The sequence below is a fragment of the Lipotes vexillifer genome, unplaced genomic scaffold (genome assembly GCF_000442215.2).
Source record: "Lipotes vexillifer unplaced genomic scaffold, Lipotes_vexillifer_v1.1 scaffold914, whole genome shotgun sequence".
Classification (NCBI taxonomy): domain Eukaryota; kingdom Metazoa; phylum Chordata; class Mammalia; order Artiodactyla; family Lipotidae; genus Lipotes; species Lipotes vexillifer.
Window position 1 is genome coordinate 229782 of NW_006780388.1, and position 16524 is coordinate 246305.

General features: G+C 47.6%; 1 protein-coding gene across 2 annotated transcripts in view; it reads right to left on the reverse strand.

Moving 5' to 3' along the window:
• Positions 1-2380: 2380 nt before the first annotated feature.
• The window catches only part of UBN1 (ubinuclein 1), a 30798-nt gene continuing 16654 nt past the window's right edge, over positions 2381-16524 (reverse strand). Inside the window, exons 12-17 of one of the 2 annotated variants that reach the window (XM_007453453.1) lie at positions 9071-9121; positions 8930-8972; positions 6591-7814; positions 5293-5536; positions 4927-5016; positions 2381-2971 (exon numbers count right to left, since the gene is read on the reverse strand). In XM_007453453.1, coding sequence (XP_007453515.1) covers positions 2922-2971; positions 4927-5016; positions 5293-5536; positions 6591-7814; positions 8930-8972; positions 9071-9121 — 1702 coding nt within the window. In that variant the 3' untranslated portion in view covers positions 2381-2921. The remainder of the gene's footprint in view (positions 2972-4926; positions 5017-5292; positions 5537-6590; positions 7815-8929; positions 8973-9070; positions 9122-16524) is intronic. The other variant, XM_007453454.1, reaches the window with a different exon arrangement.

Genomic DNA, 16524 nt, shown 5'->3' on the forward strand with positions numbered 1-16524 from the left:
CTGAACCGTCATCCAACCAGGTGAGTGACCTGCTTCATCTCCTGATGATCCAAACCCGCAGTGCCCTTCTTCTTTCTCCTTTTCCCACACAGTCCCATAAACAGACTCCTTCCAGGTGTGATACCTGGAAGCAACTGAAAACTGCTAAAGCACACGACGACCAACAACTGGGGTGGACAAGCCCACTCCATGCAGCACTGACCTCCACACCCCAGCACGGGAAACTCTAGGGCAGAAAGGCCTCCCCGCTTCAGCAAAGTAATAGCTCCCCAGGCCTGCAACCTGCATTCACACCCCTCGGGATTCTGGCTCAGCCGACTCTTCATCAGAGGCCTTCTGGGGAGACAGATCTGGGCTCTTATGCCAGAAAAGGCGCAAAGAAACCAGAACAGCATCTGACCTGGTACTCGAATGAAGCTTAACTGTCAAGCCATACTGTCCCAAGAAAACGCACCATCAGGGAACGTTTCACGTTCTGAAATTAAAGTACTTTCCTAGTGGACTGTGTTGCTGTTAGCCTTAGATTCGGTGCCTAGTCCTGCTTATTATCTCACTGCCATTTAGTAAACTCCACAGCTGATTTTCTACCAGACAAATTTCGGGTCCTCTGTATCTCACGTACTATGTAAGAAAATGGGAAGTAATAGGGAACTATTTATAGTGCAAAAATAAACACCTGGTGGCTTGATTCTAATTTCATGGTGTTTCTTCCTCTTTTGCATGTGAGGCTTATTCTCCAACACCCTCTTGGCTTTTAGCCAAAATGAATGTTCCCTACATACCAGCTCCTATGGGAGAAAGAATTACTTGCAAATATGGTAAAAGGAAATAAATGAGAAATGATGTTTTGGAAACCTTGAAACAATTTATTGGGTGGTTTTATACAAGATTAACAATTTCCACACCACCCCCAACATCAACATAGTCGCTGCATGAAAGCCACAGCCCTTTCACACCCAAGAAACGCCGGCAAGGAAAGCCCTGCAGCGCCATGGCCCATGAGCCCGCTCCGCCAACAGACCTGCCTTGCCGTGGCTCTTTAAGTCATTCACTCTTTCGTTACCACAAATAAAGCATCAACAAGGAAAAGAAACCTCATAAACTCCCCATCAAAGAAACGTTTCCCTGAGGCAAGAGGCATCACTAGATTCCTAAGAATGAGGGTATCCTGCTCCAGCCGCACACTCAGTGGTGCTCGGGGAGGAGGGAGCACTGCAGGGAAGGGAACCAGGGTGTTCTCCTGCTGCTCAGCGTTCACGGACGGCCTCTGCGCGGCTCTGAGCTCAGCAATACAAATCTCTTCTTTGGCTCTTTTGCTACTACCTAAGACTATTCTGTAAACTGGAAACCCAAGTTGCAAAAAATAGATATAATAAAGGGATAAGGAATCCACTTAGCCCAATGTGAAACACATGTTGGTTTTTATGTAAAAAAGAGCACAGGCCTGGCCGACTAGCTGGCAGAGGTCTTGCTCCCCCTGGAAACCAGGCAAACTCTGTGTGAACTGTGAGTTACCAAGCGTTGTATCCTGGTAGTCAGGAACCAAGAGAGCTGCCCGTGTCTCCACACAGGCGTACATTCTGAGGAGGCTGTTTACTCTCAATGTATCAGAAATCACTTAGCTAGAGCAGTCAGTTCAGACTTCACAGGACAGGCAAGTGCCATAAAAATCTTTGTGAAGCAGCCACTGGGTGAGTGGGAACAGTGGGATGACTTGAGCTCCAGGGTAACTGTCCCAATCTGTCTCTGACGTGCTCTCCAAGCTTGTCAGCATGTCACCCTGAAGTCAATGCATAGCCCTGCTGCCTGGAGAGCCAGGACCTCCAGGCCTGTTTCTACACGGCAGATGCTTCACAGAGGCCTGTTCCTGCAGCTCTGCCTGAGAATGGTTTTTTAAATAAACTGGAATGTCTACCTGCGACTTGGAACCCCTCATATCCTTGGCCCTCGAAGAGATGAAGAAGGGCTCTGGGGCTCTGCAGTCCACCTGTATGAACTCTGGAAAAACAAAGTGGGGGCCCTGGCTGAACTGGGACCTGGGATTTGTGGGCCCAGACGACCTTCAAGTCAGGACGGCACAGATTATGATGTGCAACCATAAAAAACTCAAACTATGTCTTAAATACAGACATATCTTTAAAAAAGGTCTTCATCTGAGATCCACTCAGAGGGCTGAATGGATGTGTGTCTAATTCTGCTCCACCATAAAGGCACTGGAATTATGTCTTCCTAGGAACAACATGACTTGCGAAGAATAGTCCCATTCTATCCAATGCATTTAATGGTAAGGATGAAAACTGAGCCAAAAATAAGTGTCTTTAAAAATCCTACCACAATTGTTGAATCTACAAAGGTCTTTTCTCTAAAAGAGCTTCATTGTCATGTTCAGTGGAGAGACGGGCCCCCACGATGAGCACACATTGGGTGTATTTTTCAAAGAACAAGGTACATCTCCCAGCTGTGACGTTACCTGGGTTTGTCCTGTTGAGCACACAGCCTGAGGATGGACGGACACCGTAACCATCCAGGGAGCCCACTGTGGCCAGAAGGAGCCCCGACCAGTAGGGTGCCATGAGGTACTCTGACCAAATGTGAGGGGGTCGGGCAGATGTGAAGCACAGGTGCGCCACCTGCTCTGCCCCGCCACCAGAGCTCTGAACACGACCCGGCGCGCTCCCCAGCCTAGCGCTGCCCCTCCGACGATTGTCTGCAACAGAGCGAGAGGCCTGGAGCACCAGGCTGGTCAGGGCCTCCAGAGAAGCACGGGGCTGCTCGCCTAACTGAAGGCACATCACACATGCCAAGAGACGCTCCACTTAGCACTCATGCCTTCTCCAGAAGAAAATCAATGGCAGAAAGAGCATAGTTATTATCCGACTTCCGAGACCTACTCGTTCAGCTTCCAGCCTTTCCCTTGAAAGTCACAATTTCCGTGGTACACTGGGCCCTTTCCCATGAAGCTGAGAAGCATCTGAAAAAGAGTAAGCAAAAACAGAGCGTAAGATTTTCAGGATCTCTGATTCCCTTAAGGCAGCAGTAACCAAACCTCAAGGGGATCACTTCTTAAATAGCAAAAGCCCCTGAACACTGAATGTTCTAAGCCTCAAAGGAGCCAGATATGCTGGCAGGTTATCTGAGTGTGCTGCTCCTTGCAGTGGTGCAGAGTGCCGCGCGCTGGGAGGGCAGCTGCTGGCTGAGCACGGTGTTCACAGAACCGCAGCTCTGCTGTGCAACACGGGCCACTCCAGTTCTCAGCCACAGTTGTCATCCCCAGGCAGAGCCAGACTCCATAGTGAGGACTGAAAAGCACAGTGAGCATCCACACCATCAAAGACACGCAGGTCCTAAAAGGACAAGCTCAAAGGCACTAGCATTCTGAGTCCACGTGGGAAAGAAAGCAAAGTAGATACAAGTCACAGCTGGAACAAGCAGACAGCTTTTCACTGACAATCACTCAATGTAATCCTACAACGCAAAGAATGTCTAAAAGAGAGATATTCAAATAGCCTGTTTTAGCATAGATGCTTTTCAGATAGCGTTTCAACACCCAGAGGAAAAACAGGTAGGAAATGGTACAAAAAAACGCTTTTCCCTTTTTTGCTGAAAATACCACACAGATCAATGGTCATGTTTTCAATGGCTCTTCAATTATTTTCTGTTTGAGTGTTCCAGAAAGCAGAGAAAGTGCAATCTTTCAACAGCCACAAGATCTCGCCTGGATGGCTCTGTGACCACCAGCTTGTGGAATGAGTCCCTGCATTTGACTGCTTCTCCAGAGGAAAACGGAGTAACTGCTGATACAGGCTTAGCACCCCCGTTTCTTTCTCTGAAAAAGTAACATTTCCATCTTGGGGATTTACAGTCCATTCTTGCACCCAGCTGGCCTCTGGCAGTCACTATGAACGTGTCAGCCTCAGGACACAGGGCCAGGGACCCACGGCACATCTGGAGGCGGACACGGGGCCAAAGCTCTCAGCACGGCAGGTCCCAGGCACATCCAGCTGGGCAGCTCCCCGCCTTACATCTACTCAGGACCCGTCCACCAGAGCTACCCAGGCTCAGCTTCTTCAAGAATGGCTCTCCCTTGAGCAATGTAGCCCCCAGGTCATTTCTGGAACAGGTCTAGAGTAGTAAGAAGAGCAGCAGGCCAAAACAGAGATCCCGTGAGGGTTCCCAGCAGTACTGCATTACGTGTGCCTAAGGGCCAAGGTCCCAGGAAAGGGCAAGGCAGACCACTCACTGTGCAGGTGCTGGCTCAGGGCCCTCTTCTCACAGCTATGAACCTAGGGCCATAGGCCAGTCCCTTTCTGAAAGGCACTGCTCTATGGAGAATGCTGCTCTATGGGAATGCTGCCTCAGTCATGTCGTGATCCCAATCTCTGCGTTGACACCTGGACTGAAGAGAAAGCTGCTCCTCTCCTGGACACATGCTGACATCAGGGATAAGGGTCCCTCCCGAAGCCTTACCACTGTCACCTGCTGCTGCTCCTTGGACTTTCCCTTTTACTTAAACTAAATTTAGAGTCTTCTGTTAGCTGGTACCCCCTAGAAGGGGTAGCAGTGTGAACCTAAAGGCCGGCAGTGCCTCAACTAGCCCTTGGGAAATCAGCACCATTACCCTTCTAGTTTTTGTTAATTAAAGAGGAAATGCTGAGCTATGGGTGGGGAACTCCTCAGCCTTGTACACAGGCCATCATGACTTCCTCTGTGATCACAGAGGGCAAGGCTGACCTGGGAGATGTCACAGCGGTAGACAGAGCGTGTGTCCCTCAGTCTGAGTACCCACAGAGCCGAGCCTCAGAGGACAAACCCACACAACGTGACAACGAGAAGCAGACACTCACGTCCTTGGCAGCAGACAAGGCCTCTGATGGGGGAGGGGAATGGCCCACAGTGCATGTGGCACTCTGACCACCTGGAAATTACCTGGCAGACTCTGTGGGATGTGGGTAGACACGGCAGCGTGTGGGAGAGGTGCTCCGCGGGGTGGGCTGGAGTGCAAGCCAGCCAGGAGACCTGAGAGGAAACAGGAAGGGAGAGAAGAACAAAGCACACACACTGAAGACAGGAGTGGAAAGCAGCCTCGGTGCTCCAGAGCCCCAGGCGACCTACTGCACTGGTTCTGGATGGAAACCCCAAGGGGGTGGCTCAGCAGGGTCCCCGGGAAGGCTGCCCATGATCACACACCAGACAAACACAGGAACCCAGCACATGACAACAGAACCTGTGGGTCACAGAGAGGCACTGGGGCACCTTCTTTACCTCCAGTGTGGGGAGGAAGGAGACACTTACTGTGGCCGAGGCCGTGGTGGAACGTCCCAGGGGCAGGGCCTGTGACGATGGCATCCTTGGAGACCCCTGCTTTAGCAGAGGAGTCAGCACTAAAGGAGATTACGTGGAGGGGGAGCTGGGAGATAATTCCCAAGGGGTTCGAGTTCAAGGCCCCAGGCAGCTTTGGGCTGCCTGCCTTGTAGGATGAAGACAGTAGATTTAAGGGTGAGGAGCTGGTCAGCAGCACAGCCCCACTCGTTCCTTTCTGGGGAGGAAGCACACAAAGGGATCAGCACTCCAGCCCCATACAGAGCTCACTCACAAACCAAACCTGTTAGCATACCTGGGGGGACACATGCACGTCAGCCACCCCTTGTGAAGGAACCCCCTCCACTGCGGCCCCAAAGGGAGGAGGAAGACAGTCTCTGAACTGGCATGTAAGGGCTCCCAGAACAGAGTTCATTTTAAAAAGCAGGTGTTAAATATGCCTTCCTTGTGCAAGAAAGAAAGGGAAGGATACCCACAAATATAAGTACATAGGAATACGTGTATGTGTATACTTATATCCATAAAACATACATACACACACACATTTTTAAGTATTAATCTTTGTTTTTAGAAAGAAACAGGAAAACCCTGGAAACTAAGGAACAGTTACAGGGGGTGTAGGAGGATGGCACAGGCAAGCAAAACTTTGCTCAACACACCTTTCTATAGTTTTGTCCTTTGCAACCACATGGTTGTCTTATACATTGGAAAAATGGAGAAAAAAATAAGCTCGCTCTCATTTTCCCAACCTGCATCCAAACTTCTTGTAATCACCTACAGGCAAACCTCATAAACCACTGGACTCTGTCAAATCGCCTTTGTCTGACCTACAGAGTCTTTCCAAACCCAATCAAAGGATCATTCTTAGAAGGTACTGATCTTCCTAGAGCATGAAAATCTCCACATAACTAATGACCTGAGAGACAGTATGCATTTCATTTACTTGCTTGGAGAGATGGACAGGCAGGAGGCTATGAAAGGAAAGTTTTCTAGCTCATTCTATGCCATCCAGATCCATAGCCTCCCTGCAAACATGGTGCTGAACAGTCCTTTCCCTCCACTCGTCCTCCCAAGAAGAAGTTTCAGGCTCTGCCTGGGAGTCCTGCCACCAGAAAAGTAGAAACCTGGAAACAGGAAGCCCAGTCCTCCTTCCAATTTCTGGGCTCTGTTCCTACCTGACCTTCAGTGTCAGATCTCACTCTCTGACCACAGCAAGGCCAGCAGCCCTGCCCACAAGGCCCACGAGGGGAGGGCTGCTTCAAGGTACTCACTGGCAAGGAGGTAGACGATGTCACGCTGCTCACCGCACTGGGCTTCAGGGAGGAGGTCAGTAACTTGGCCACTCCCTGGGTCCCCCCACTAGAATCTCCATTTGGACCACCTGGAGGGGCCACCAGGGTCAACTTCTGGGAAATAGGTGGTTTTTTCACTGCAGAGCCTGGGATGGGTCGGCTGGCGGACTGTCCCGTGGAGGGAGGCTGCACAGCAGGGAGCAGGTTCCCAGAAGCAGAGCTCTGGACTGGTGCTCCTCCAGAGGAAGAGCTGCCAGAAGAAACCCCGTGCTTGGAGATAGAGCCGGCAAAGGGACTGTTCTTGTAAGACGGCCCTGAAGAGCTGGCTGAGTGCTGTTTTGCTGGATGGCTCAGGGCAGTGGAGGATGAGGCTGGGGTCTTATGAGAGCTGCTGCTGGAGGCTGGTGTGCCTCCTGAAGACACTGGCGTGGAAGGATGGAAGCTCTGGCTTTTGGTAGCTGTCTTGACGAGCTGGAGGAGGGAACGGTGACACTGAGGGGAGGCAGGCTTTGGGCCCTGAAGCTTACTGACAAACGGAGCTGGGGGGGTGAAGCTCTTCTGTTGTTGAGTGCCTGCATGAAAGACTTTGACCTGGGGGCTGGGCACAGGAGCCCCTGCCTGGGGTGCGTGAGACGTCCGTGGCAAACTGTGGTGCTTTGCTTTGGACTGCTGCACTTCTGGCAGGCCTTTGCTGAGGGTAGCCTGACAGGACAGTTCTTTGTAGCCAGAACTCTCTGGTTTTTTCTCCTGAGAGGACTGCCCCAGTGCCAGAGCCTGTTCAGCCAGAAAATTGAGGGGTGACTGCAGAGAGCTAGAGGGTGGTGGGGCAGAAGAAGGGCTGGGCTTCGGAAAGCTCCTTTTTTCTTCCGTACATAAAACACCTGCGACTTTCTCTGCAGGCACTTTTGAGGGTGCAGGCAGTGTGAACTCAGAGCTCCCACTGGCTCTGCTGTTCAGTGCAGCCAGTTCCTTGGACACAGCCTCCAACGAGGAGGCCGAATTACGGATCAAGTCTCCATCCAACGAGTCCTCCACGTTGATAGGAGCAGGATTAGCAAGGCTGCCAGATGCCTGGGATGAGAGCTCCCTGTTTGCAGCCCCAATGCTCAGGCCTCCTCCCAGGTGTTCTGAAGGCAAAGCAAGGGGGCTGCCAATCTGGCCTGATGGGACAGAAACCTTTTTATCAGGCTTAGTCGATGATTCCTAAAGGAAAGCAGAAAGGCCGATGTTTACAAATGTCCAAAGATGCCAACACTGGCCCTGCTGACAGGACATACGCATGAGAATACAAGACAAAGCAGCGGGCTTTCCTGTGTGATCACAAAGCCAGGGAAGAAAGGAGCAGGTGCCAGGCATGCGTGAACTTGGAAATGCCGCAACCCCGCCACCCTCTGCCAAATCCTGGGGCTGGGGCTGGGCTGACCCAGGCATGCACACACACCTCCACAGGGAAACTCTTCGCTCTGTTTCTGAAAAACTACAAGACTTGAGCAAAGAGATGTTCTCCCTATTGGCCCTCACACTACCTCAGTGCTCCTAGCCACAATCAGAAAATGACATGGGGCAGGGGAACTGCCTTAGTTTTCTTTCCCTCCTTGGTTTCCCCAGCACCTGTCTCCTCCGTGGGCTCAGGAATGGGGTCTGTCCTGTCACTCCGCCTCCCGAGCACTTGGTGCAGTCAGTCTTAAGGATGTTGGAGGAGCTCAACAGACTCTTAGGAATAACTGATCTGCATGCTTGTTCCCTCGGACTGTTCAGGTATGGTGAAGTGCACTACAAAGCCTTAGGAACTGGCAAGAATTTTGGTGAAATGGCAATTTTTACTACATTGAGATCTCTGCCACATCAAAGTCATCTCACAGTCTCTAGTTTCCAACCGTCGCACTCCCCTCCACGTCTGCTAGTCAACTGGACAAAGCCTCCCGCCCTGCCTGGTGCAGATCCAGGCTCACCTGCTCTTCACTAGGATGGTGCTCTTCCATAAGAGATTAGGACAATTCACAATGTGACACTTTCACATTTGCAAGGGCTCATCACTCCTCAGAGGGCTGTCAGGAGGACCTCACTTGACCCCGCAACGACCCCAGGAACTGGCCAGGTGGGTGCTGTTTCCTAGAACTGGGGCTGAAGGGCACTAGTGGCCCAACTCAGGTCTCTGCCCTGCCGACCCCAGGCCACTCCTGTGGGCCAGGCTGCCTCTTGGTACAACCTAATCCCAAAGAGCTATCTACAAGACCAGCAAAGTTCAATGAGCTGCCAGGAGCATGGCTGCAGAGAGATGAGAAAATATGACATTTGACCTGGGCAGGCTGACTCACCTTCATCTTCATTTTGGAAGAGGCCATTACTTTCTTCTTGGCCCTGTTCAAAGGAATGAACACAGGAAAGGTTCAGAGGAGATCCACAAAGGAGATAAAAATGCCAGTAGTCCTGACAAGTGAAAACACTGAGACACTCACAGGATTGACGTTAGGTGCCCGTGGCCTCGTCTGCTCTCCTTAAACAGAGTCCTGGAACAAACAGAGAACACTGGGAAGTCTGCACAAGCCCCCTCAAGGCAGACTCTGCTTCCAGAGCCTTGTCACCTCCCTGGTACTCAGTGGCTGCCACTCATTAAATGTCAGTGGGCTGGTGAGAGGGCCTTAGAAGCTGCACTGGCCACCTGAAAGCCAAGGAGCTAGAATTCACCAAAACAAGCTATGGGTCTGCCCCCAAACGTCTCACAGTGATTTTTCCCTAAAGTCATGAGCACTTTCCTTACTGCCTATTCTCATCCCTCTCCAAAAGTAAAAATGTGAAGTGACCCATGGCATTATCTTTTCCCAGAGAAACAACAAAAATTTCTTTATGCCCTCCCCTATATACCTTCAGGAGTCCAATCTGTAAGTGACAAGAGCAATTCTATTTAAAGGGACACTGAGACAAGAAAAGGCCTGCCCAACCAAGAACACTCACTAGCTCCAAGGGGAGGGTCCTGGGAACACGGCTGATTAGGAAACACCAGGAATGGTCTGCCCACCTGGACAACAAAACACTGGCAGAATCCATCTGACGGAACTATTCTGTAACTCTAGAGGCTGTTCAAGGCTTACAACTTCCAGGGAAAGACTTAGATGAGTAAACTGTGGTTAATTTCAGGTCTCAACACAGTAGCAGCTGCCCATCCCCCACCCAGCGGCCTGTGCAGGTGTTCCTGGAGCAGCTTGCACACAGCTTGTGGAAACAAGTGTGGGCAAAAAGGACCCTGGTCTCCAGAGATGAGGGATCTGTGTTCTGATGGCTGATCACTGCTTCTGATCACAGAGGTGGGAGGTGCACACAGCTGCTGTTGTTGCACCTCAGGCTGAAGTGACTGCCAGGGGATTTAAAGGGCTGGCACCACATTTTAACCTCCTTCTTTTTCTGATTTTCCCCTTTCTGGTGTCAGACATTTAAAAAAAAAAAAACTACCTACATGGGAAAAATTAGAAAGTGACTGCGTGTACCAGCAAAAAGCTCAGAAATGACCTAAGAGTAACACATTAAGTTCACACATCAGGCTGATCCTCAACACAGCGACAGCCTACAACAACCACCACCACCACCAATAAGCAAAAACAGTATATAAAAAAAGCAATCCCTATGTAAGTGGGAGAATCTGATTTCCAGAGTTACCACAATATTAGATTCAAATGTCTGGTGTTCAACAAAAAATCACAAGGCATACAAACAAACAGGAAATATGGTCTGTTCAAAGGAGAAAAAACAAATCAACAGAAATTGTCCCTGAAAAAGACCAAATGGCAGCACGGAGCAACTAAGCCTGTGTGCCACAACTGCTGAGCCTGCGCTCTAGAGCCCGTGAGCCACACTACAGAGCCTGCATGCTGCAACTACTGAAGCCCACGCACCTAGAGCCCATGCTCTGCAATGAGAGAAGCCCCAGCAACAAGAAGCCCGCACACTGCAATGAAGAGTAGCCCCCACTCACCACAACTAGAGAAAGCCCTCGTGCAGCAATGAAGACCCAATGCAGCCAAAAATAAATAAATAAAATTAATTAAAAAAAAAAAAAAGACCAAATGGCAGATACACTAGACAAAAACAACTGTATTAAAGATGCTCAAAGAACTAAAGGAAGATGTGGAGAAAGTCAAGAAAATAACATGTGAACAAAACGGAAATATCCATAAAGAGACAGGAAACCTGAAAAGAAACCAAAAAGAAATTCTGGAGCTGAAAAGTACAGTAACTGAAGTGAAAAATTCAGTAGAGGGGACTCCCCTGGTGGTCCAGTGGTAAAGAATCCACCTTCCAATGCAGGGGATGCAGGTTTGATCCCTGATCGGGGAACTAAGATCCCACATGCCACGGGGCAACTAAGGCCACGTACCACAACTAATGAGCATGCAAGCCGCAACTAGCGAGCCTGCATGCCGCAACTACAGAGCCCACGTGCTCTGGAGCCTGTGCGCCACAAATAGAGAGCCTGTGTGCTGCAACTACTGAGCCTGCTCGCCACAACTAGAGAGAAGCCTGTGGTGCATCAAAGATCCCGTATACCTCAAAGAAGATCCCACATGCTGCAACTAAGACCCAATGCAGCCAAAAATAAAATAAATAAAACAAATAAATATTAAAAAAAAAATTCAGGGCTTCCCTGGTGGCGCAGTGGTTAAGAATCCGCCTACCAATGCAAGGGACACAGGTTCGAGCCATGGTCCGGGAAGATCCCACATGCCACAGAGCAACTAAGCCTGTGCACCACAACTACTGAGCCTGCACTCTAGAGCCCGTGAGCCACAACTACAGAGCCCACACGCCTAGAGCCTATGCTCCGCAACAAGAGGAGCCACTGCAGTGAGAAGCCTGCACACCACAACAAAAGAGTAGCCCCCGCTCACCACAACTAGAGAAAGCCCGCACACAGCAACGAAGACCCAACACAGCCAAAAATTAATTAATTAATTAATTAACAAAAAAAATTCAGTAGAGGGATTCAAAGGCAGTTTTGGCAGGCAGAAAAAAGAAACAGTGAACGTGAAACAGGACAATGAAGATTATCGAGTTTGAGGAACAGAAAGACAAGACTGAAGAAAACTGAACAGAGTCAAGGGAACTGTGGGACAGCATCAAGCAGATAAGCACACACCAGCACTGTGGATGTCCCAGAACAAAGACAGAGAAAGGGGCACAGAGAATAGTGAAGAAATAATGGCTGAAAACTTTCCAAATGTGAAAACAAACAATGTAAGTGTAAATACATGAATATAAACATCCAAGAAGCTTAAAGAACTCCAAGTAAGATGAACTCAAAAAGACCCACACCAAAACACATGATAATCAAACTTTCAAAAGCCAGAGGCAAAGAGAGAATATTGAAAGCACCCAGATATTATTGCATCATCACACACAAGGGATCCTCAACAAGATTATCAGCAGATTTCTCATCAGAAACTCTGAAGACCAGAAGACAGTGGGCTGCTATATTCAAAGTACTAAAAGAAAAATACTGTCAACCAAGAATCCTATATCTGACAAAAATGACCTTCAAGAGTGGGGGAGATAAAATCAACTATACTTCAATTTTAAAAAAAGTGGGGGACAAATTAAGACATTCCCAGATAGATAAAAGCTGAAGGAGTTCATGATCAAAAACTTACCCTGTAGGGCTTCCCTGGTGGTGCAGTGGTTAAGAATCTACCTGCCAATGCAGGGGACAGGGGTTTAAGCCCTGGTCTGGGAAGATCCCACATGCCATGGAGCAACTATGCCCATGAGCCACAACTACTGAGCCTGCGCTCTAGAGCCCGCAAGCCACAACTACTGAGCCCGCGTGCCACATCTATTGAAGCCCGCGTGCCACATCTATTGAAGCCCGCATGCCTAGAGCCCATGCTCTGCAACAAGAGAAGCGACCACAATCAGGAGCCCACACACCGCCAGGAAGAGTAGCCCCCACTCACCACAACTAGAGAAAGCCTGTGTGCAGCAACAAAGACCAACACAGCCAAAAGTAAAAATAAATAAATTTAAAAAAAAAAACAACTTACCCTGTAAGAAATGCTCAAGGGTCCTAAAGGTGAAATGAAAGGACACCAGACAGCACCTCAAAGCTACATGCACAAATAAAGATCTCAAAAAGGTGAATACATGACCATTAGAAAAGCTAGTGTTATAACAACAATGGTTTGTAACCACACTTTTTGTTTTCTACGTCACTTAAGAGACTAATACATTTAAAGAAAAAAAATTCATTTAAGGGACTTCGCTGGTGGTACAGTGGTTAAGAATCTACCTTCCAATGTAGGGGACACAGGTTTGATCCCTGGTGGGGGAACTAAGATCCCACATGCCACAGGGCAACTAATCCAGCATGCTGCACCTACTGAGCCTGTGCGCCTCAACTAGACAGCCCGCGTGCCACAAACTACAAAGCCCACGTGCTCTGGAGCCTGCGTGCCACAACTAGAGAGAAGCCCACAAGCCACAACTAGAGAAATGCCCTCGTGCCGCAACAAAGAGCCCGCATGCCACGAGGATCCCGTGTGCTACAACTAAGACCCGATGCAGCCAATAAATAAAATAAATATTTTTTTAAAAAAATTAGTTTAAAAGCTATTATTACTGTAACTTTGGTTTGTAACTCCACATCTTGTCTTCTACAAAACTTAGGGTAGAAGGTATTTAAAAAACTATTAGTTTATGTTTTGGGGCACACAATGTATAAAAATGTACTTTTGTGACAGCAGCAGAGCTGTTAAGGGGGCAGAGTTTTTGTATGTTGATCAACTTACAGAAGTAAGTCCCTTCTTACCAGAAATTACTTTAAATGTAAATGATTCAACACTCCAATCAAAAGACAGGGACTGGCAGAATAGATAAAACGCATGATCTAACTATATGCTATCTACAAGAGCCAAAGACCTGGGACTTCCCTGGTAGCGCAGTGGTTAAAAATCCACCTGCCAATGCAGGAAACACAGGTTCGATCCCTAGTCCGCGAAGATCCCACATGCCATGGAGCGACTAAGCCTGTGTGCCACAACTACTGAGCCTGCACTCTAGAGCCTGCAAGCCACAACTACTGAGCCTGCGCGCCCTAGAGCCCACACGCCGCAACTACTGAAGCCCACACACTCTAGGGCCCGTGTGCCGCAACTACTAAGCCTGCATACCGCAACTACTAAGCCCACATGCTGCAGCTACTGAAGCCCACGCACCTCACAAGAGAAGCCACTGCAGTGAGAAGCCTGCACACTGCAACCAAGAGTAGCCCCTGCTCACCACAACTAAAGAAAGCCTACGTGCAGCAACAAAGACCCAACGCAGCCCCCCAAAAAAAAGAAAGAGCCAAAGACCTGAGATCCAAAGACAAGAACAGATTAAAAGTAAAAGGATGGAAAAAGATACTCCATGAAAATAATAACCAAGAGAGCAGAGGTGGCTATCTTAATATCAGACAAAGTAGACTTTAAATCAAGAAAGGTTACAAAAGATAAAGAAGAATATTATATATTAATAAAAAGTTCAATACAGCAAGAAGATATAACAATTATAAACATTCATGCACCTGACAGACCATTAAGATACAATATATGAAGCAAAAACTGATGGAACTGAAGGGAGAAATAAACAGTTCTACAATAAAAGCTGGACAGAAACAGACAGATACAGAACATTCTACCCAACAACAGCACACACATTCTCAAGTGCACATGGGACATTTCCCAGCATAAACCATATGTGAGGCCACAAATGAACTCTCAGTAGATTTTAAAAGATAGCTATCCACAGGGAAATCAGCTTGGTGCTTTGTGACCACCTAGAGGGGTGGGACAGGGAGGGTGGGAGGGAGACGCAAGAGGGAGAGGACATGGGGATATGTGTATACATAGAGCTGATTCACTTTGTTATACAGCAGACACTAACACAACATTGTAAAGCAATTATACTCCAATAAAGATGCTAAAAAAATAAATAAATAAAGGACAGCTATCATAAAAAGTATCTTCTCTGTACACAATGGGATGAAGTTAGAAATCAATAACAAAAGGAAAACTGGAAAACTAACAAAATTGTGAGAAAAAAACAAGTGGCAGATACACTAGACAAAAACAACTTTTAAGAACACACTTTTAAATAATCAATGGATCAAAGAAGAAATCACAAGGAAAATTAGAAAATACTTAAAAGACTAATGAAAATGAGAACACAACATACTAAAACCTATGGGACAGAGTGAAAAGTGGTGACAAGGGGAAATTTAGGAACTTCCCTGGTGGCACAGTGGTTAAGAATCCGCCTGCCAATGCAGGGGACACAGGTTCAAGCCCTGGTCCAGGAAGATCCCATATGCCACGGAGCAACTAAGCCTGTGTGCCACAACTACTGAGCCCGCATGCCACAACTACTGAAGCCCGCACACCTAGAGCCTGTGCTCCACAACAGTAGAAGCCACCGCAATGAGAAGCCCACGCACTGCAATGAAGAGTAGCCTCTGCTCGCCACAATTAGAGAAAAATCCCACGCGCAGCAACGAAGACCCAATGCAGCCAAAAATTAATTTTAAAAAGAAAACAAAAAAGAAACAAGAAAGGTCTCAAATCAACAACCTAACTTACAACTTAAGGGAGTGGAAAAAGAAGAACTAAACCTAAAGCTAGCAGAATGAAGGATATAATAACGATTAAAGCAGAAATAAGCAAAATAGAGAATAAACAATAAACATAGTTATAGGTCTATTCAGATTTGCTATTTCTTTGTGATTTAGTCTTGTTAAGTTTTGTGTTTCTAGGAACCTGTCCATTTCATCTAGGTTTAAAGACACTATCCACAGAGTAAAAATGTAACCCACAGAACAGAGAAATATTTGGTAATTTATGTATCTGATAAGGGATTAATATCCAGAATATATAGTGAACTCCTAAAACTGAACAACAAAAAAACAAGCAAACCAATTAGAAAATGGGCAAAGGACTTGAATACACATTTCTCCAAAGAATATATACAAATGTCCAGTAAGTATATGAAAAGATGCTCAACATCACTAATCATTAGCAAAGCACAAATCGAAACTACAGGACACCACCTCATACCCATTAGGATGGCTACTACCAAAAAAACAGAAAAAAGTGTTGGTGAGGATGTGGAGAAATTGGAACCCTGTGCACTGGTGGTGGGAATGTAAAAAGATTAACAGCTGCTATGAAAAACGTTATGGTGAGGCCTCAAAAAATTAAACACAACATCACCATATGATCCAGTAATTCCAGTTCTGGTTATATATGTAAAAGAACTGAAAGCAGGGTCTCGAAGAGATATTTGTATGCCCATGTTCATAGCAGCATTATTCACAATAGCTTAAATGTGGAAGCAACACAAGTACTATCAATAGATGAATGGATAAGCAAAGCGTATACATACAGAACATTATTTAGCTTTAAAAAGGAAGAATATTCTGACACATGCTGTAACATGGATGAACTCTGAGGACATTATGCTAAGTGGAGTAAGCCAGACACAAAGACAAACACTTTGTATAATTCCACTTATATGAGGTACTTAAAGTAGTCAAAATCATAAAAACAGAAGAATGGTGGCTGCCAGCGTCTGTGGGGAGAGGGAAATGTGGAGTTAGTGTTTAATGGGTACAGAGTTTCAGTTTTACAAGATGAAAAAAGTGATGGAGATGATGGTGGTGATGGTTGCATACCAATGTGAGTGTATTTAATACCACTGAACTGTGCACTTAAAGATGCTAAACTTGGGCTTCCCTGGTGGCACAGTGGTTGAGAGTCTGCCTGCCAATGCAGGGAACACAAGTTCGTGCCCTGGTCCGGGAAGATCCCACATGCCACGGAGTGGCTGGGCCCGTGAGCCATGACCACTGAGCCTGCACGTCCGGAGCCTGTGCTCCGCAACAGGAGAGGCC